Source organism: Taudactylus pleione, unplaced genomic scaffold (genome assembly GCF_031769625.1).
Source record: "Taudactylus pleione unplaced genomic scaffold, aTauple2 ptg000229l, whole genome shotgun sequence".
NCBI lineage: Eukaryota > Metazoa > Chordata > Amphibia > Anura > Myobatrachidae > Taudactylus > Taudactylus pleione.
In genome coordinates, this window is record NW_028284631.1 from 2,253,124 (window position 1) to 2,275,893 (window position 22,770).

At 47.4% G+C, this 22,770-nt stretch overlaps 1 protein-coding gene across 1 annotated transcript in view; it reads left to right on the plus strand.

The window, feature by feature from the left end:
- The window catches only part of DTYMK (deoxythymidylate kinase), a 31,087-nt gene extending 9,633 nt beyond the window's left edge, over positions 1-21,454 (plus strand). Inside the window, exons 2-5 of the mRNA XM_088479216.1 lie at positions 1,372-1,480; positions 12,274-12,364; positions 19,803-20,000; positions 20,585-21,454. Of these exons, the coding sequence (XP_088335342.1) occupies positions 1,372-1,480; positions 12,274-12,364; positions 19,803-20,000; positions 20,585-20,716 (530 nt within the window). The 3' untranslated portion in view covers positions 20,717-21,454. The remainder of the gene's footprint in view (positions 1-1,371; positions 1,481-12,273; positions 12,365-19,802; positions 20,001-20,584) is intronic.
- Positions 21,455-22,770: the final 1,316 nt, after the last annotated feature.

The following is a 22,770-nucleotide window of genomic DNA, read 5'->3' on the forward strand; positions in this document are numbered from 1 at the left end:
TTTTCACATGTAAATGTTTGTTTGGAGCTCTACAGTGCTAGTGATGAACCCCATGTCAAATGTATTTGCCTTAGATTTTTACTAGGGTTATAAACAAGGAAAATGCCAGGAGTATGTGGCCTAAGATGGAGGCATACTTGATTTTGCCAACTGTCCCACTTTCAGCGGTATCCTTCGAGGAGGGGGAGTTCGGGGGAAAGCACTCAAGGGGGAATTCAATAGTTTTTTCAGCAATCTTAACAAATGGGTGTCTACCAGAGCAATTCACTTGTTACTGATAGATGCTTATTAGTGTTTAACGCGCCTAGAAGCACTGGGTTTAGCCGCGCAAAGCGTCTCAACTCCTGTTTTGGGCACCCAAACGAAGTAGTTTGCACACATTTGTTTCTCGCACCTCCGTAGGCTGCACTGTGAACAGGTGTGATATGTATTACCACCGGCCTCATGGCTGGCGGTTCAATTCCTGACAGCGGCTGCCCGACAAAGGAGGAAATCCCGATCGTCCTAAAGGTAATTATTTCCTAACCTAACCCTCCTTGGGGGTGCCTAACCCTAACGAAACCCCCCTCTCTAAGTGCCTAAACCTAAGTTCCCGGGGGGGGGGGGGGGGGGGGGCGTGTGCGTGCCTAACCCTAACTTCCCAGGGGGTGCATAACCCTAAGTCCCCCCCGGGAGCCCTAAACCTAACACACCTCCCATAAACCCCCGCCCCCCCCCCCCCCCCCTGCGGCTGTCCGCTGCAGCGCCCGGCATCCGCTCGGTGGGGATGCCGGGCATCGGTCTCCAGATTTAGACGCCTGTCATTCGTCCCTAGTCGGGATAAAGCAGTCTGGAAGCCGGCGGTCGGCATTTAGACCGTCTGGTTCCAGACTACATCCCCTGTGAACAGCATCTGTTCACAGTGCAGTGAGAGCCTGGGAACAGCCTGGAATCTCTTGAGTTCTGGGCCAGACTTCTGTCCTGAGACTGTTAGGAGGTATGATTTTGCTCTTCAGTTAAATACATTGTGTGTACAGATTTTCAAATGCATTTTATTTTCAGCACTACAGCAAATAGTGTTTTGAATGGAAATGTCAAAACTACTTGTTTGTGGTGGCTTTTTTTTTTTTTCTTTTCCTAAAACACCCAGATTGGGCAAATTAAACATCTATATGATGAAAAGAGCTATCTGACTGGTTTATCAAAGGGCAAATAGCTCTATGGTCAACAAAATCTATTTTCCTTGTTGATAAGGGCTTTATTTCCTTTCTATTGGGAAAGGGTTACAGATGAGTGTTTCCACTTCAGATTTCCTGGTCTCTACCTGAATAACTTTGAAAGATTGAGCTTAATTCAGTGTACTGTTCTTTTGTGTTACTTGTGGTCTGGCAGAGAGAACAACTGAAATTGGACGTCTCGTTGGCTCCTATCTTGAAAAGAAAAGCGATATTGAAGATCACACTGTTCACCTGCTGTTTTCTGCCAACCGCTGGGAGCATGTGTAAGACTTATCAGAGATAACTGATATCACTTGGAGGGTTTGTAATGGGCTTCCAGTGTTTGGCTATATAATCTGTCAGTTAATTACATTGCTTGGAAAACTGTATAAGGCTTGTAACCCACATAAATACTGAATTTGTCATGCTATACAGTAAACATAAGCAACTACTGCAGGTGCTGCTGCCTGTCTGACCCTAGGTGCCAGTGGGTAGCCAATAGTTTCACCCCCATACACAGTTCACGCTGAGCAGTGGCGAAGAGGGGTTTGGGGGTTTTTTCTTCAGTTCACAACCTAAAAATTTGGTAGTTTTAAACTTAAATACATTTTCACTGTGTTTATATTATACGTGCTAAAAATATATAGCACGAAAATAAATAACACGAACGTCCTTAAAGTGGAACTTTCACAACCACTTTTGTGATAGTTGGCTAGATATATCAATGTGTGTGTGTCAAAACACACCTGATCTATTCTGAATCAGATCATTAAGGGACGTGTTGGTAATGTGATTGATGATCCAAATGACACTGCAGAATGTGTAGCCAGCTTCACTGGGTACATATAATGGAGTTCAGTCATTTTGTAGTCTGAAATACTATTTATGAGAAAGTAGTCAACCAATTCACCGAGAACCAGTACCTCATAAATGCAAGTCCTGCTGTACACATACACCTATCCTCATATTGCACCAAACCGCCACGTCTAGAGCACCACAGTCTTTTCTACTTAGCCACGACAATACCCTAATCCTTAATACCTGGGGCCTGATTCAGCTTCATACTGAATTGCAAAGCTGCTCACAAAAAGCTTTGCATTTCAGTCTGTGCAGATATGGTAATGCAGCAGGAGGCATCGCGCCTCTTGCTGCATTATGTATCTGAGCTACGTTGTCCAACGCAGCATCGGATGCTCTGCAGGATATCGGCCGGCTAAGGTGACCCATGGTGTCACTCAGTCGGCCTCCGCAGATGAGAAAGAAGCCAGGAGATCTGTCAGCGCAGAACGGTTCATGCGCCTGCACAGATTCCTGATCATCGGGAATCTGCGTTCAGCTGTGCACTGCTGAATAAGGCCCCTAGTACAGTGAGATGCAAAATTGAGAAAAAAGTAGCACAATGGACGGGGGGGAAAAAGCAAGGTTGAGGAAAAATAGGATTTTTGGTTACTTACCGTTGAATCCTTTTCTCTGAATCAGGCTGGGGCACACTGGACCATGGGGGTTGGCGCTGGGTGAGCAGGAGCTGGCACTTGAGCAGGAGCTGGCACTTAACTACTGTAACTTTAAGAACATTAGCTCCTCCTCCTGCACCCCCAGAAGGCCAGTACAATTTTATATGAGCCCGTCAAGGAGAAGCAATAACCCAGTGAAACTGTTGGTATCAACAACAAAACAGAATCGTAGGGAAAGGACAAAGAAGAACAAACCACCGCACGACTGATCGTGAGGGAGGAAACGCAGTGTCCCCCAGTCTGATTCGGAGAAAAGGATTCAACAGTAAGTAACCAAAAATCCTGTTTTCTCTCACAGCAAGGCTGGGGGACACTGGACCATGGGGCATTCAACAGCCGCCCCCAGGGGAGGGAACGCTCAGGCTGCCTGACCGGAGAACTGTATGCCCAAAGTGGGTGCCACCGGAGGCAAAAATCTGAAACTAAAAACGCGTGGACAGAGGACCAAGTAGCTGCACGCCAGAGCTGTTTTGCCAAAGCCCAGTGCCGCGCTACCCAGGAGGTTGCCACGACCCGTGCAGAATGCGCAGACAGCCGAACCAGTCCAGGGAATAAGATTGAGTGATGACCGAGTGAATCCAACGTGCAATGGTCTGCTTTTGTACCTGGCTAACCACGTTACTGGGTGTCGTACAGAGCAAGCAGGGAATCTGTACGGCGGACAGAGGAAGTCACATCCAAGTAGGTCTGCAGGACACTGATTTACATCTAATAAAACGATCATCCCAGTCCTGGGAAGTAGTTGATTGAGGAAATACCGGGAAGACCACTTCCTGTATCAAGTGGAAAGCCAAAACCACCTGTTGCTGGAAAAAGGAGCCGTACGGAGAACCGCCCTATCGTCATGGAATATAAGAGGCCTGCAAGACAAAGCACCCAACTCAGCGCTGAGGCAATAGCTATAAGGAAGACTAACCGCCAAGTAACAAACTGAACGTCCGACGATTATAAAGGGGTATATTTACTTGAGTGTGGGTTTTTTGAAGTGGAGATGTTGCCCATAGCCCCCAATCAGATTCTAGCTATTATCTTCTAGAAGGTGCTAGATAAATGTTAAGTAGAATTTTATTGGCTGCTAAGGGCAACATCTCAACTTCTAAAAACCTGCACTTTAGTAAATATGCCTCAAAGGGAGCCTGCTTGAGAGCCGCGAGGATCCGGATAAGATCCCATGGAGCTACCAACTGACAAAACGGTGGCTGAACCTGTAACACACTAAAAAAATAAAGTCCAAACCTCTGGAAGAAGGGAGAGATGCAGCCAGCACTGAAATCTGCACCTTCAAAGAAGGAATGCCAAGAAACGAGGAAAGTGAACCTTGAAGTATGAACCCTGCGCTTTTCGCACCACATGTTCTAGATCTTGCAGACCCTGTGGTAATTGTACAACTAAACTGTTTCTGGCCCCGCGACAAAGTACAGATTACTGAAGGAGGAAAACCTCCAGCCTTGCAGAGCCTGGGCTCAAAAGCCAACCGAGGAAGATCCTTTTTGCAAAAACCGACCCTGCTGCAGGAGATATGGCCGCAGTGGAAGACGTCACCCGGAACCAGGGCCTCAACAGAAATCTCGGAGCCCAGTACACTGATGTCTCTGGGGACTATACCTTCTCACCACCACCCCCCGATTCCGCACATCCCTCCTCTGCATGTGTGATATGTGAAGCATGAGAATGTTAACTGAAAGATGTGCCAGCCTTTAAATAAAGTAAAAATACACTGACTTACCACACTCTCTCTCTGTCACTGATGATGCTGGCTGAAGTTCTTGTCTGCCGTCTCTGCAAGGTCTCCTTGATGACAGTGCTGTGGATGCCTCAGGGGTAAGAGGGATGGTGTCTGCAGCCAGCCATTCAGTCCCTCATCAACATTCTTAAATTCAGCCTCTCGTCACCTTCCTCTGCCACCAGCCCCATGTCACCTTCCTCTGCCCCAGCCCCATGTCACCTTCCTCTGCCCCCAGCCCCACGTCTCCTTTCTCTGCCCCCAGCCCCACGTCTCCTTCCTCTGCCCCGAGCCCATGCCATGTCACCTTCTGCCCCATCACCTTCTTCTGCCCCCAGCCCCTATCTGCTTCCTATGCCCTCTTCACCTTCTTCCGTATCCAGGTCCCAGTCCCATCATCTTCCACTTCCGCAGCCCTTATTCCTCTACCATCCCCTCCACACTGCAGATTTCTACTTCAGGCTCCATAGGGTATCCACAGGATACCTTGGGGGTATAGGCGATGGCGGCAGACCGGGCACCACAGAGTTAAAGGTTTTTCAGCCTCCCAGGATGCACTGGGGTCCCTCTCCTATACCCCGCCCCTGAGCCAAGGTAAATCAGTTTCTTAGGTGCGCGGCACGGCGTCGGATCAACTCTTCAGAGTGGGGCTGTTGGATCAGCCATGTAGTTTCTTCCAGCAGCGTTGCTGCGATAAATATGACCGGGCAGCATGGACAACCTAATTAGAGGTCCATGCTGCTGCTCCTTCACCCCGCCGAGCCAGAACACCGGTACTGATCCGGGGATGCTGGCGGGTACCAGGGTCTCAGCCAGCGGGGACCCCGATATTCCAGACTGTGGGCGGATTCACGGGGATTCAGGTAAGCGGCGGGTTACTGCCGATTTAGTCTTTTGTTCCTACCAGGGGGCTCCCTGGGACAGGCTGTGCATGGAGCAAGGTACTGATCCTCCGCTTCCACTAGACCACCAGGGACAGCGGGCTGCAGCAGTATGGAAAATGTTCCAGCGTCCCAGGGGTTAATAGCATGCCAGGGGTGTGCTTTCCCTGTCTCACAGGCGGCGCCTCCCCCGCTGCACAGTGCCTTTCCACAGCTTTCTGGCGGGCTGTGGCAGCGTTCCTCCCCCGGCCTGTCTCTATCAGTTCCTCGGTGGCCATTTTATACAAGTGGCGAACGATGCTGGATTTTGGTACAGGGGACCGCGCGGTCCGGGTCCCCCGCTTACCTCTCCTCAGATGAGGTCAGTGTATGCAGCACTGTTTCCTACCAGGCTTTGTGTCTGCGTAGTTGATCACAGTGCCTGTAGTGCAGGTGATTTTATTTCTGCATTGTATGTGACTATATGCTAGCGCTGTCTGACTGTACTTTCACTTCATCACTGTCAGCCATTTTACTATCCCCGTCTTTCTCTCCCTTGCGGTGCTGCAGGGTGCTTCTTATCTCACAGTTAAAATGAAAAGTGTTTTTCTGTGTGGTGCGTCACATACATTGTTCACACTCATGTCTGAGAGTGAACATGATTATTCTCCTCAGCTAAAACGTACCGCATGCAAAGTACCGTTAGCGGAGGGTAATGTGAACTCTGAGGGTTTTCTCACATTTATGACATGTACTTGTGGGAATTGGTATTGCACTCTGCCATATTTATGCAGTAAGTTCCTGCGGCTTGACAGGACTAGTATTTTGCTTTGTTACTGTGTGTGTGTGTAATATATAATATGTTGTTGCATTATACCCAGTGCATGCTGTGTGTGATTACCATGCGGTTGGGCCTGCAGGTATGACGTACACCCTGCTGTTCCACTCTACCTGTTACGACGCAGGTCGGTGACAAGATGCAGATAATTCTCCCTTCCTGGTGGTTTACACAGTGTTCATAGTAGTGTGTGTGTGTGTGTGTGTGTGTCTCTCTCTCTACCTTTGTACAGAGACTGACTGCTACCTCCAGTCCATGTTGCAGGGATATCCCTTAAGCCACCATGGGGCAAGCGTTTGGCGGAATCAGCCTTTTTGCCTACTCTTTGCTTCGGCGATGTAGTTTCACGTGTATGCCACGCTAGGTAGGCAATACCTTTTCGCCTGTGCGATACTTTTTTGCCAAAGTGAGACCTTTTCGCAAATGCGAGGTTTCGCGGGCACGAAACTTGTATGTGTCAAGGGTATTCTGCGGAATACCCTTCGTCAGTGATATCACAGGAATGTTAACTGCAGCTTATCCATTTCCTGTAGTTCATTACATGCCTACTGAGTACTGCACCCTTACCTATGTTTTTCTCGAATGCTGTGTGTCACAAAGTGATGCTTTGTTGGAAGTCCATATACTCCCTTACAGGGGGGAGCTTCCAGACCAGCCAAGCTGGGTAGCCAAAGAATGGAACGGAGGCAGGTGCCTTGGATCCATATATGTTAATGAGGCAGCCTTGGTTATAGGTCTCCTCACTTCTAGAATTTCCTCGGCAGCAGTGGTGGCGAGCTGATGCAGACTCCAAGAAAGGGTTGGAATGCTTACCCTTTAATGGTGAGGTCCTCTTTGGCCCTAATCTGGACAAGATTGTGAGCACTTTGGCAGCAGCTAAATCTGCATGTCTACCATCGGCCCAGGTTCCTTCAGGTTCTGGGACTTTGTCCTTATTGGCCCTATTGGGCCCAGGGTAAGTCCAAAGAACAGTCCTTTCCTAGCCAGTCAGGGGCCAGGTAGTCTACCAAGCCAAAGAAACAGGCTTGGTGTACCAGATGCCTGGATGTCACATCTGCTGGTAGGCCCTAAGCCTGACAGGATGGGCCTTCCCCTGGGGACCCCAGGGTGGGAGCCCGACTTCTTCAGTTCGCCCAGTGCTGATATCAGACTACTACAGACACTTTGGTAGGAGAAGTGATCTTTCATGGGTGCACCCTCTCCTTCCGCAAAAGGCTTCCCAGCCGATTTTTCACCACAGGCCTTCTGTCAGTCAAGACAAGGCCCTGGAATTCCAGAAAGTAGGGCACTCTATGCTCCAAGTGGGAGTTATAGTGCCTGTTTCGTTGCCTCTGGGAGGAACAGGGTTTCACATAACTCCTTTCTGGTTTTGACACCCAATGGGCCCTACCGGCCTATTCTCAACCTCAAGTCCCTCAACAAGCCTTTGAGGGTCCCTTGGTTCAGGATGGAGACCCTGTGTTCCATCACATTGGCTTAGGAACCTAGGGATTTTAAGGTGTCCTTTTGGACATTCAGAATGCCTCCCTGCATGTCCCAGTTGCTTTAGCTCACCAACGGTTCCTCAGGTTCGCAGTGATCAATCCACGTTTCCAGTTTCAGGTACTGCCCTTTGGCCTCTCCAGCACCGCGGATGCTTACCAGGATCATGGCAGTTATAGCAGCCTGCCTGCGGTTGCAGGGAGTCTGCCTGTTGCCCTATCTGGATGACCTTCTGCTCTTAGGGTCTAGGGCAAGGGTCTTCAAACTTGGCCCTCCAGATGCTGTGGAACTACACATCCCAGCATGCACTGCACATAGTTTTAGCATGCTGTTATATCAAAAAGGTGGCAGTGCATGCTGGGATGTGTAGTTCCACAGCAGCTGGAGGGCCAAGTTTGAAGACCCCTGGTCTAGGGGGGTACTTCAGGGCCATCTGCAACAGACAGTATCTGTGTTGCAGAATCACGACTGGCTGATAAACTGAAAGTGGTTCCTCACACAACGAAGGATCTTTGTGACAGAGGAAAAGATCTCTGCGTTACAGGCAAAGATTTCTATTTGTCTTCAGAGTGGCCGAGTGTTCGTTCACTCGACAATGAGCAGACCTCTGCAGAAGTTTCATCATCTTCTGACGAAATGCGTTGCCCCATCGGATAAAGACACTGGCAATGGTGCTTTCTCCAGAGGTACGGCTGTCTCTGGCCTGGTGACTACAGACGTCCCACCTCAACAAGAAACGCCCCTTTTGGATCTCGGACTGGGCCCTCAGAATGCCAGTTTCCAGAGTTGGGGGGCTGTGGCAAGTCCAGTCAGACTGCGCCACCACAGTGGCTTACATAATCCGCCAAGGAGAAACCAGAAGTCAGGCAGCCCTGACACAGGTGTCCTGCGTTCTGGCTCGGCAGTGTTCATACCAGGAGTCCTCAACTGGGAAGCGGACTTCCTCAGCCGTCAGGACGTGCATCCAGGGGAATGGTCTCTTCACCATGAGGTGTTATAATTCCTAGTGAATGAGTGGGGCCTTCCAGAGATAAGCCTCATGACCTCCTCACGGTGTACTGGTCAACAACAAGAGACGAGGAGGCTCTTCTGGTGGAAGCTCTGTTGGCCCAGTGGACCTTCCAGTTTGCGTACCTCTCCCTCCGTTCTCCCTTCTTCCTCAAGTACTTCGGAAGTTCAAGTAAGAAGAAGGCACATTCCTGTTGATTGCTCCAGCGTGGCCCAGACGTCACTGGTACTCAGATCTTCGGAGTCTCTCCATAGACACTCCGATGCTGTTGCCTCAACGTCCGGACCTATTATCTTAAGGTTCTTGCCATTACCCGGACCAGGGTCGTCTGTCTTTGACGGCGTAGCTGTTCAGACAGCCCGTTTAAGTTCCAGGGTTTTTTCTAGCTCTGGTTAACACCATGTTCTGAAGCCTGCTTCATCAAGAATTTACCACAAAGTGTGGCATACTTTCTTTGAATGGTGTTACACTAGAGGCTATGATCCTCAGGTGTTTAGGATATCCAGGGTTTTGGCTTTCCTACAGGCGGCTTAGATCACTGTCTTCACCTTGCTTTCCTGAAGGTGCAGGTTTCTGCCCTCTGTGTGATTTCAGCGTAGATTTGCTACTCTTCCTGATGTCCGCACCTTTATGCAAAGTGTACTTCGTATTCAGTCTCCCTTTGTTCCACCGGTGGCTTCTTGGGATTTGGCTGTTGTCCTGAGGGCTCTCCAAGGACCGCCATTTGAACCATTGGGCCATTGCTTCGGCCAGAAGGGTGTCAGATTTGGGGGCTCTCTCGTCTCCCTCCCTTTCTGATTTTTCATAGGTATAGGGCGGTGCTTTGCACTCGCCCTTTCCTGTCTAAGGTGGTATCTGGTTTCCACATTAATACGGAAATTATATTACCAGCCTTTAATTCCCCAGACCTTTCAGCTGGTGAGGCCTCCTTGGATGTGGTACGGGCTCTAAGGATTTATGTTGACCGTACCAATTCATTTCGGAAGTCGGACTCCTTGTTTGTCCTCTATGGTTTCCGTAAGAAGGGTTGGCCTGCCACTAAGCAAACTTTGGCAGGATGGATTCGCATGGCGATTTCTGAGGTTTACATTCATGAGGGACTTCCTCTACCATCCTCTGTTTGTTTAAAGCTTATTCAACTCTGTCTATGGGGTCTTCGTGGGCAGCTCGCCGTGGTGCCTCGGCTGTTCAGCTTTGCAAGGCAGCCGCATGGTCTTCTGTCCATACCTTTTGTGAGGTATTATGCTTTTGATACCTTCACCTCTCCGGATGCTTCCTTCGGGCGGTGGATTCTCCTTTCAGCACAGGAGCGTCCCCACCCTTAAAGGATACTGCTTTGGGACATCCCCAAGGTATCCTGTGGATACCCTGTGGATTAGATATGGTAAGAACTTACCCTTGTTATCTCTATTTCTACTAAGTCCATAGGGTTCCACAGGACTCCCGCCCTGTCGCACCTGTACTGCAGATGGGCTTTTAGTGTTCCCTCTAGCTCCGGCGGCAGGCAGGGCGCCGGAACTAGAGAGGGCAATGTTGTGCGCTCGCCTGAAAAGGGGGCGTGGTTCCGAAAAGGGGCGTGTCTATAAGACGCGTCCCCTTTTCGTCATATTTGGGGGCGTGCCCGGCGCTTACGGACATGCCGGGCAGCCCCCAAGCGCTGCAGAAACGGAGAATAGACGCCGGGCGCATGCGCCCGGCGGTGACCGGGTCACCGCATGTTTGTCCACCCGCGGGACCCTGCGTCCCGCGGGTGAGAACGGCTCCCGCAGGCTGTTAGGGCAGGGTGCTTTTTGCCCTCCTCCTGGAGGGCAGGGTGCTTTTTGTCCTCCAGAAGGAGGGCAGGGCGCCGCGCCCCGCTAAAACAGCCTAGCGGGAACACTAGGCTTTGATCTGGTCATCTGTTTTTCCGTCTCCTTCTGGGAGAATGTGATTCTTGTGTGTTCCAGACTTTCTTCTCTCTCTGTCGTCTCCTCCGGCCTATGGCTTGTTACGTAACTGATTTGCCTTCGTTCAGGGACGGGGTATAGAAGAGGGACCCCAGTGCATCCTGGGAGGCTGAAAACTGTGTGGTGCCCGATGTATGCCGCCATCGCCTATACCCCAAGGTATCCTGTGGAGCCCTATGGACTTCGTAGAAATAGAGATAACAAGGGTAAGTTCTTACCATATCTCATATTTTTGCCTGACGTGCGGCGATGTGACCTATGATGTCACGCTGCTGCGTTGCTTAAAGGTCCGGGCCACAGCTGAGTCACCTGTAAGAGCCCAGCGCTGCCCTGGCCAGGCTTCAAGGGGCTGGGCGGCCGCTATGAGGCCCGCCAGCTGAAACAGCGTCCGCCTGCCGCAGCCCCGTTTTGTGCCCATCCAGTCCTCGGGGCTCGGTACAGGTGTCCCATTAGTCATCCCCCTTCAGAGAGGATCACGTCCTTCAGAATCTCGTCATCCTACTCTTTTAAATCCGTGAGGTCCACTGGTCTCTTGGAAGATGGAATGCATTTATGCACCGCGTGCACTCGATCCTCTGAAGAAAAAAAAAAGCTCAAAATAAGTTGATACCTTTCCAAATCCCGTTGCCATGCGCTTCATGGTGCTGAGCCAGGGAGGATCAGGCACTGGCTTAGAGACCGTCCCACCAGGAGGTAGGGAACCAAGTCCCTGCGCTGAAGTAGTCAAGGCTGAGGCCTGAAGCTGATCTTTCTGCTGAAGCGCAATCAACCTCACCAAGTCAGTTACCAACCGGCTCAGGACTTGAGCCCACGCCGGTACTTAACATACACTGGCCTTCTGGCGGTTGCAGGGGGAGGAGCTAATGTTCTTAAAGCTACAGTAGTTAAGTGCCAGTTCCTGCTCACCCACCGACAACAAATTTGCGACTATACAAATTTTAAGTACCTAAAATATACTTTGCATACTAAGATTCAAAATTTTGGAAAGTGCGCAGTTCAGGAATCTTGCCAGGTATCTCACACCATATATTGCAAAAGGGATAGGTGTATGAGGACACATCTGTATGTGATTTAACAGATTTTATAGCAGATTGAAGGCTACTCGCTGGTTCAGATCACAAAATAGATTGCATCACGGTTTGTAGGTGACCGGTCCACTTTAAAGGTCTACCACACTTAAAAGTTGCAATGCAATCGCAGATAGATGTGGCAAAATCAAGTGTCCGTGATGTTTGCTGCTGTCACAGCAAATAAAAAATCTAGGCTCACTTGTTTACAATGTGCTCGCTGTGAGTTCATGGCTGTATTTGTGCTGCAGAGAGGCTGTTATGTATTTCATCAATTACCTCCTTTTCTATACTGTAAGATATAATTTTGTTTCTGGTTTAAAACAGTAAAAATATATCTTTGGATGGTATAATGATATTACTATTGTCTTTCCAATGAGTTCAAGAAACTTTCAAAAGTTTCTTTTTCACTGGCCCTCAAGGTGTGACATACCTGTGAGAAATCAGGAGATGTTTCCTCTGCCTTGTCCTCCTTATATTACTATATTATACAGTACAATTAGTCTTTCAGAGCAGAAAAAAACATGTTCAAGCCTGTAGTTAGTATATAAACTGGGAAAGCTGCATGTAACATGATTTGCCTGGTGGTGGAAAACAGATAAAAAAAATTTATTATTATTTATTTTTTCCCCATGTAGTCCTATAATAAAAGAGAAGCTGAGAAGTGGGATCACGCTTGTGGTGGACAGGTACGCTTTTTCAGGAGTCGCATTCACAAGTTCCAAAAAGGTGACTTCAAACAAATGGATTTCTTTTTTTTGTCTCTATTTACTAAAGTGTTGTATACACGGACGTGCTAAAACAAAGTTAACACATGAATACTTGAACTGTGTGTGTAATATATATATTATATTATATACCCCCTTTTCCACTTATCTGAAAATCCTGACTTTTATGGCGCATCCACCCGAGATTTTTATCAGTGGAAACTGCTCTACCTGGGTCCATTCACCTGTGAAGCCAACCCTGCTAGTGAGCAGGGTTTTTCCCGAAAAAGGACCTGGGTAAGGTGCAGTGTAAACTGGTAACCAGGGTCATCCGACACCTGACCCGTTTACAGTGTGGCAGAGTCGCATTCTGGCACAAGGAGATGTCTCCAAGCACTGGCACTGCACCCATGTGTAGTGTGAACGGCTCCGATCTGGTGGTAACCAGGATTTGTGCCGGCGTCAGACCCAGCACTTGGATAGAAAAGGGCTAATAGTAAGCCTATATCATGCTAATTAGCGTCCTATATTTTTTCATGTGAACATATATTTAAAAATGAGTGTCCCTTTTACATGTACATATGATTAATATGACGTATAATTTTGTCTTGTATTTATAAATCTGGAAGGAAATCAGTATGGATGTGGCAAATTAAAAAAAAAATTTTTTTTATTCATAGCCCATGATATTTCTGTAGCAGCTTAAATTGGCAAATCTGCAAACCCTGTTCTATATACTTCAAAATAATAGATCGGCAGCCCAAAATCCACGGTATACCCGCTCTCTTGCTTCTGATTCTAGCTATTATTTTCTAGACGAAGGTGCTAGCCCCGTTCCAGCCACATAATACCCACTCTCTACTCCCTTCACTGGCTGCCTGTCAGATGTGAATTGTTTTCAAGATTGGCTTACTAACTTACAAAGCCCTACATGACCATGGTTCAAGGTACCTAAAGCAGCTTCTGATTTCTTACCATCCCACTCGATTACTGCAATCCATTGACGAAGGGCTATTAACAGTACCTAGAATCTCCCGGAATTCGTCTGGGGGTCGAGCTTTCAGTTTTGTGGCTCCAACCTTATGGAACTCGCTTCCCCGCACAGTTCGAGAGGCCTCAACTCTAGAATCCTTCAAAAATAGACTCAAGTCTTACCTCTTCACCCAAGCATTTCACTAAAGTCCCTTGTTTAAGCTTATTTTGTATTTTGCACTGTAAAGGCAAATGTAAAGCACTTTTGAGTCCTTTAGGAGAAAAGCACTATATAAATAAAATGTATTATTATTATTAAAGGTGCATACACACAACGATTTTTTGAACGATTATCATTAACGATATCGTTCAATCGTTGAAAAAAATCATTCACTTTCTGAGTTAAAGCGATGAACGATTATCGTTCATGTGCGTTCATGTTTGTAGTTCAGTCAGACTGACCAACTGAACGATTTTCATTAAGGGAAAATCGTTGGTAACAAAATCATTGTGTGTGTGTGTGTGTATGCAGCTTAAATGTTAAGCAGAATCTGATTGGTTGCTATGAGCAACATCTCCACTTCTGAAAACTCTCACTTTAGTAAATATACCCCTAATACTCTACAAGCACATCTATCAGGAGGGTCCTGTGCTCTGGATTTGAACCCTAGTATGTTAGGGACCTACCCGAAAAGAGGTTACCTGGATATGGTGGGTAGGCCCATAACCTTGGCCATGATTATGCTAAAAACCTCTATTGATCGCAAAATTTTATTGCATTTATATATTATTAATAATTTGGAGTTGTGCACCTGAGATTTGTTTATTTCTGTGCCTGCAATTAGTCTCATCAGGTAGCACCTCTCATTTTTATGTGTGTATATGTGTGTGTGTGTGTGTGTGTGTGTGTGTGTGTGTATATATATATATATATATATATATATATATATATATATATAAAATTTGGAGTTGCGCACCTGAGATTTGTCTGTTTCTGTGCCATCTAGCAGGAGCCAAGCTATAGATGGAAGGTATTCCGTTTTCTTCAGGGTCCATAGGATTCCACAGGGAGACCTTGTGGTATAGGTGGTGGTTGAGGACCAGGCACCACGCAGTTAAAGCTTTCAGCTCCCTGGATGCATTGGTCCAACCCCCTATACCCTGAGCCAGAGGCACCTCAGTTTCGTCTGTGCTCGGCCGGAGTCGGGTCACAGTTATACAGTGGGCTGCTTAGGCAGCCCAAATAGCTTTTATTTATTTTTGTTAGTACTTCTTACTGAGCGTGCAGCAGGATGTCTGTGCTGCGCTCCGTCAACCCTCCAGGCGCCGCAACGCCAGCTTTGGTTGGGGATTTCGGCGGGGTCTTCGTTAGCCGGCCCCGCGGACGGACCCAGACTGCAACACGTACACAAGGGGACAGGTAAGGCGGGTCATCGCTCGCGGTGACTCGTGAAGTGGCAGTTTTACCTCCGGTCTCGGGACAGACCGGAGACGCTGAGAGTGAACACAGGCTTTGTCCACAGTGATCCACTAGACCACCAGGGTACATATGGAGTGGGAATCCAGCATCCCGGTGGTTAATAATCAGCATTGGGAGGTCAGCTTTCCCCATTACAGTGGCCCCGCCCCTCATCTCATGGCGCCATGCCTCCGAGGTCTCGTTTCCCTGAGCTGCTCTCCTCCGGCCACGCCCCCTCAGGTCTTCGGCCATTTTCTCCAGGTTCCGCCACAGCTCTCAGGGAAACGCTGGGTCCAGTCCCCCTACATGCCTCTCCCTGGAGTCGGGTTATGTAGCGCTATAGCCTACCAGATGTTGAGTCTCTAACCACAGAATCTGTGTAGTTGATTGTAGTGCCATTCTGCAGTTATATTGTTTTTCTGCATTGTATGTGACTTATGCTAGCGCTGCCTGTCTGTTTATTTCTCTATACTGTTAGTATATATCTTTCCCTTGTATTCTTACTTTGCCCTAACATACAGGTGTATTCAGGGTTTTCCTGTGCCACACATTTCTAAAAAAATTTATTTGTGAGCGCTTTCGCATATAGTTGGTTACTGCACTGTGCCATATTTGTGCTGTGTGCTCCTGCAGCTTGCTCAAAGACAGGATCAGTATATTGCATTCATACTTATATTCTACATACCCAGTGCCATATTGTGTGCTATACTACTCTACGGCTATGTCTAGCAAGGACAAGAGTAGCAAGCAAGCATCTGCACCCATACTGCTGTCATGCAATTATGTGCTGCAGGCAGGGGTAATTGTGCCAGTCCCGCTATCTCTGCGAGGGGCCGGTTATTATTCTACTCTTTCTGGTTCAGAAGCCGAATGGGTCTCATCGGCCTATCCTCCACCTCAAATCCCTCAACAAATTCCTCAGGGTACCCAGGTTCAGGATGGTAACCCTACGCTCTATAATCCTAGCTGTGGAGCCTGAGGACTTTATGGTATCTCTGGATATTCAGGACGCTTACCTACATGTAGCGCCCTCTCATCAGCGATATCTCCGCTTTACTATTCTACAGCAACACTTCCAATGTCAGGCTCTGACCTTTGGACTATCCACAGCTCCACTGGTATTTACCAAAATTATTGCTGTCAGGGTGTCCGACTGCTACCATATCTGGATGACCTTCTGCTCTCAGCAGGGTCCCCAGAGGTGCTTCTTCGCCATCTACAACTAACCATTGCTTTCCTTCACAAGCCCGGATGGTTAATCAACTGGAGAAAGTCCTCCCTGAATCCTTCACAAAGAATGATTCATCTGGGAGCCCTGCTAGATTCTCAGGATCAGAGAATTTTCCTGACATCGGACAAGATCCCCACACTTCAACTATGTTCCTCCACAGTCGCTGAGTGTCAATCCACTCGGCAGGTTCTGGGATCCATCCTGTCAACCTTCGACATGGTGGAGTATGCTCCGTTCCATGCCAGGCCCTTCCTGTACGTCCAGATCTGAGTGCTTCACGACTCAGATCCAGACGTACAGGAATCTCTAGATGCATCTTTTGTTTGGTAAGAAACTAGTCTTCTATTACTTTTCCTGTTTCTCTCCAGTTAGATTAACAGCTGCCAGCACTCGGATTGGAAATTCCAGATCCCCAGGCGATTTCTTTCTCTATATCCCTTTCTCATGGATAATAGAATTAGATGGGGAAACTCCTTCATCCGTGAATTCTTCAGTCTCTTATCGAAGACTACTACGTTACCAGTCCCAGGAGCTACAACATTAAAGGAAAGCTCTGAAAAGAAATTAGAAACTACTCTAAAATCCACATACACAGCTACTGGCGCCCTTCTCAGACTGTCCTTGGTCGGTTCCTGGGCAAACAAGGCCGTGGAGAAGTGGGCAGAGCAGTTGGTGGAGGCCTAAACTAAAGTCTAATACCCCACGAGCGGATCTTGTCATCTTGGCTATGCATATTCAAGAATCGGCGGTGTTTCTGGGTGACTCCTCCCAGGTATATAGGACAGGTAGGCTCCAGATATCTGCTTCAGCCATCCCACCAACAATTTCTATGGTTTGCTGTCCAACAACATTACCAATTTTAGACACTGCCATTTGGCCTTTCAACGGCCTCCTGGGTATTTACCAAGATAATGGCAGTCATGACTGCTATATCAGGCGTCAGGAAATCTGAATACTACCATATCTGGACAATCTTCTGATATTGACACAAACTCCAGTTGTTTGACGACACCATCTTCAACTGACCATAGCCTGTTTACAAAAGCACGTCTGGATCATCGAATGGAAGAAATCCTCTCTTTCTCCAACACAGCAGATGATTCATCTGGGAGAACTTCTGGATTCTCCAGTACAAAGGGTGTTAATACCAGAGGACAAGACTACGGCCCTATCATTGTGAGTACGCGAACTGATACGCAAGTGAAGGGTATCCATTCTATCAGCGATGCATGTCCCTGGGATCAATGGTATCCACCTTCGACATGGTGGGGTATGCTCACTTTCATTCCAGGCCTCTGCAAAGATTGACTCTCTCAAAGTGGAACGGACAGTGTCGGCTAATAAGGTCCCAGAGGATCCTTCCTACTCCAGAGGTTTGTCCCTCCCTCCTGTGGTGGGTGAAAAAGTATCACCTGGACAAAGGGCGCCCATTCTGGATTCCAAATTGGGTGCTTCTCACAACGGACGCCAGTCTTCGCGAATGGGGGTCAGTAACAGGTCATCACACCTTTCAGGGAAGATGAACAAATCGGGAAAGTCATCTGCCAATAAACATTCTGGAACTGCGAGCGGTATACAAATTACTTATCATCGCACAGGACCTGCTCCAGGGCAAGCCAGACCAGATCCAGTCCGACATCACTATTACAGTGGCCTATATCAATCTTCAGGGAGGCACGCAGTGTCATGCAGCTGTGAAGGAAGTGACAAAGGTTCTGATTTGGGCAGAACGTCCTCTTCAGGCCATCTTGGTAATATTCATACCGGGAGTCCTCAATTGGGAGGCAGGCTTCCTAAGTCGTCAGGACATACACGCCGGAGAATTGTCTCTTCACCCGGGAGGGTTACAGCTCATGGTGAACAAATGGGGTCTACCAGACATAGACCTCATGGCATCACATCACAACCACAAGATCCCCAGGTCCAGAGACCCATACGCAGCATTCGTGGCGCACTGGCAGTAAGATGGGACTTCAAGCTGCGGTATCTCTTTCCTCCAAAGAGTCCTCAGGAATTCAAGCAGGAAGTCGGAACGGTAATACTAGTGGCTCCGGCTTGGCCCAGACGTTATTGGTTCACGACATACAGAATCTATCCATAGACAGTCCATATCCTATTCTATCTCCGGATCTGTTAACGCAGGGTCTCTGCCTGCATCCGGATTTACCTCGTCTGGTTTTGATGGCGTGGCTCTTCCATCTTCAGAGCCAAATGTTTCTCCAGCTCTGTGATTCAAACGATGCTTAGAGCTCAGAACCTGCCTCTGTCTGCATCTATTACAGGGTGTGGCATTCTTTTGGTCAGTGGTGTTCGCACTGAAAGTATGACCCTAAGGTGTTTAGGGTTTCCTGGGTACTGCCTTTTTTTTTTTTTTTCTTCTCCTCTAGGCTGGGTTAGACCTTGGTCTCCGCCTGGCCACTTTGAGAGAGCAGGTTTCTGCATTGTCGGTCTGGTTCAAGAGATTGCTTCATTACCAGATGTTAGAATTTTTTTTCAGGGAGTTCTGCGAGTTCAGCCTCCTTTTGTCCCATCTGTAGCCCCGTAGGATCGGTCTTTGGTTCTTAAGGGACTACAAGCTTCCCCATTTGAACCTCTGGACTCTGTAGACTTGAAGTGGTTGACAGCGAAGACACTTTCTTCTAGCTATTTCTTCAGTACGCAGAGTCTCTGATTTGGCAGCGCTTTGTCGCTCCCCAATTTTTATTTTTCACCAGGAAAGAGCTGTTCTTTGTTCAAGGGAGGGTCACCTTCCTAAGGTCGTGTCCAGTTTTCATGTAAATTTAAGAAATTGTAGTTCCAGCTTTTCTGGCTCCAGACATCTCGATAGGTGAATCCTTCCTGGATGTAGTTCATGCTCTCCGTATCTATGTGGAGCGTACAAACTCTATTAGAATATCAGATTCTCTTTTTGTATTATATGGTTTCCACAAACGAGGATGGCCACCCAAGAAGCAGACTTTGGCTCGATGGTTACGTATTACTATCTCTCAGGTGTACACACAGGCTGATCTACCTGTCCCAAGCACGGTGACAGCACATTCTACTCTTCTGTAGGGCCATTGTGAGCATTTAGTCGTAGTGCCTCTGAACAATTGTGCAAGGCAGCCACGTGGTCTTCTGTCCACACTTTTCTTAGGTTCTATGCCTTTGATACTTTTGCCTCTCAGGATGCTTCCTTTGGGCGACAAGTACTCCTTTCTGCTCAGGAGCGTCCCCCACCCTTAGGGGAACTGCTTTAGGACATCCCCATGGTATCCCTATGGACCCTGAAGAAGAAAATAAGCGTTATGGAAAACTTACTATTGATAACCCTCTTTCTTCGAGATCCACAGGGCACCCACCCTGACACACCTGGCTGCATTGGGTATTTTGTCTTTCGGTCATGGATGCCCTCATCTTGTGTGAGTGTTTCTGGTGTACGATTGTTCTTCTCTTTCCTTCTCCTGGCTTGAGGCTTGTTTACAAACAACCTGGGGGCGGGGTATATATGGAGGAGGACCCGAGGCTTCCTGGGAGCTGAGCACTTTAACTGTTCGGTTCCTGGATCTCTCCAACCACGGTATCCCTATGGACCTTCGAAGAAAGAGTGATCAATGGTAAGTCTACTATAACACTTATTTTCCATTCACTAAATACTTTGTCAGGATACCGGCTATTCGTGAATTTTCTTTCTGTATTGTCTTGAATAGGGCCACAACCCTGTAGCATGTACAATGTGTATACATTGGCTGTTCTGTTAGCTTGTCTCTTGTGTCTCATATTAGAAAGCGATTTACTTACTTTTCCTTTTGTTCTCAGAACTTTTCCCTGCACTGGTGTAAACAGCCTGATGTTGGGCTGCCAAAGCCAGATCTTGTCCTCTTTCTGAACCTAAGCCCTGAGGCTGCTGCTAAACGTGGAGATTTTGGGAATGAGCGCTACGAGACAAATGCTTTCCAACAGAAGGTGCAGAAACGCTACGCTGAACTTATGGAAGACAAATCTATTAATTGGAAGGTAAAGGAAACCTGAATATGCTACAACTGTGTGTGCATTGGTAGAAAATCATATTATTCGATTACAATTTCTCACACCTTAAGATTCCAAGCATGACTACCCATTTTATCAACTCTTAGGGCAATTTGAAGTGGTCCTCATTTCAAATTGGTTAAACATTCACTGTTTAGGCTCTATGTTCTATCTTACATGCAGCCCTGTAGCTCAGTTTCTGGAGCAGTTTGTCCCCATATTTAATAATTAGATGCTGCTTAAAATGCAGCTCTGACAAATACTGGAACAATGCTCTAATCACAGACTCCCCCTCCCCCCCCCCCCCCCTCGTGACAGCTGGAGTTAATCTGGCAAAACTCCTGTTCTCCCTCCTTTTTGTAAATGTGTCTTCTCATCTGCTGTTACCACCATATGAGGTGAGCTTTGCATGGTTATCTATAAATTAATAATAAAAAACACACACTTCATGCTTTATGAAACCTTTGATTATGTGACTCGTATTCAAACTGCTCAAAATGACAGGCACATCATTCTTTGGGAAATGATGGAGAGGTTCTCCCTGTTTCATTGCTTTTTGTTTTTGCAATCAGGTTATTGATGCAGGAGAGAGTATGGAAGATGTACACCATGCAATCAGACAGCTGAGCGAAGGCATCATACAGGAAGCCAAGGATCAGCCCATCGGGGAGCTGTGGGATGAAGATGGTTCTCGCACGGTCTGATATATTAAATTGTCACGTGAGACCTACAGTTGGATACAATTCTTTACATTCTCTTAAACCTGGTAAACTATACAGCAGTCAGACTGATTGAAGAAAACCTAATGCGCACGTAATTTACTTTGTTTGCAATATTTCCTCCCTTTTTTTTTTTTTTTTTTTTCTTCTTCCATGGCGGTGGGGAGTGTTTAACTGCTAACACCAGTTTTATTTAACTTGATCCATCCATTAACCTTTTTTCACGCGTGTACATGCATTTCCAGCCTACTGTTTCCAGTGTGTACAGAAGAGGTACTTCTTTGATGTAGATCAGTGGTGTCAAACTTAGGCCATCCAGCTGCTGTGGGACTACATGTCACAGCATGCCAGTTTTAGCATGCCCTAATAGCAAAACTGTGGCAGTGCATGCTGGGATGTGTAGTTGAACTGCAGCTGGATGGGCGGAGTTTGACACCACTGGTGTAGATGGTTCTTAACTGTATTTAATGTATATTCCCAAAGTTTGTTTTATTTGATACTTTTAAAAGTGTTTGAAAGGACTTTATATTGAGATTTTATCATTTATTACTATATTTGCTGTGGCTGATTAAACTCTTATAATGTATTTGACATCCTGTTTACCGGTGTATATTGTATGTATGATTTAATTAAGCAGAATCATGAGAATGTGTATTATATTTCTGGTATTTAATGTAAAATAAATGCAAATATGTATCGAATAAACATCATTTTTATTTCTGGGGTCTGCCTGCAAGTCACTGCTTTGAGACTAATTGCTAACAGTAGTACCTGTTCCGTCCTTTTTTCTTTGTAAGACTATTTTCTTTCCTCAATTCTGGGGAACACTGGCAACGGTGAGGTGTACAGGCCGCTGTGAGTAGATGGCATATACATACAGTTGGCCCCTAAGGAGCCAATTGAAATCTGGTATACATGTTTTATCGCACCCGATCTCCTGTCTAAAGTGACAGGAGATCTAAGTGCAATATTCAGTTGTATTTAGGCTCCCATGCTTTATCGTGCCCAAAGAGATGGGGTTTAGCCGCGTAAATCTGCTAAACCAGTCTACAGTCCTGGTTTGGGTTTCTGCTTGTTACCTCAGGAGGGTGCAAGCAGGAATGCCGGGGGTGTGGCTTGGCAGAGTATGGAGTAGGCAGCAGCTTGCTTAGCTCACGCCGAAACTCAGTTTTATCCTGATTCCCTGGAGGTCTAGGGCTGAATTTTGCACTGCTGATGCACTGACCCTCTGTCCCTCCAGTCGAGGTTTGGATCTGTTGTCTGCCCGGTGGCTTTACTTGCCTGCTCCGTGCAGTGACAACTGCGGTCCTGGCAGAGTCTCCTGCTTTGCTGCCGGCGCCTCAGAATGTCCGACCTGTTGCAGCCTCCGCTGTCCGGAGATCCTTGGTGCAGGGAGCAGGACTGACTCCCTGCTAAATCTCCCATGCTGCTGATCCCCACCACTATTTTGTTATGAAGGCTCTGTGCAAGTTCCTGCATCCCTCCTGACACTGGTGCTCCTGAGACCCCTGTACTATTACTGCCTAGACAGCACGGTAGGTTGGTTCCAGAGAACTGGGGGCCCTGAGTCTGGGCTGGCGCTCTCCTGGTGTTCAAGTTTATAGATCCCAGCCACTGCCATTTTTCCTGGCTTCAGTGAAGTTCATGCTTCATGGTGTCCTTTTTGCCTTGCATATATCCCCAGCTAAAAGTTGCATCCCATGTGTGACAATATAAACATTGTGCAGGGCCCTGCTGTGTTGTGCTGGATTTGGGGTGGTCATTTTGACTGCGCAGTAATATCTTTTGACAGTTATACTGTTGTGACTTTGGGTCCAACTTCTGTGTGGATACATATTTAAACCAAAGTGCTCCCCACTTGTGTTCGCTCCTGGTTTGGCAAGCTGGACTGTGCAAGTATGGAGAAATCTTGTCATATAGCTGGTGCTGCAGCGAAACTGGAGAAATTTGCTCCACTCAAGGTGCCTGTTTCCAGAAACCTAATCCTTTCTGGTTAACACTATTTTTGGTGCAGGTTCTGAGTTAATTGCAGCATGGGA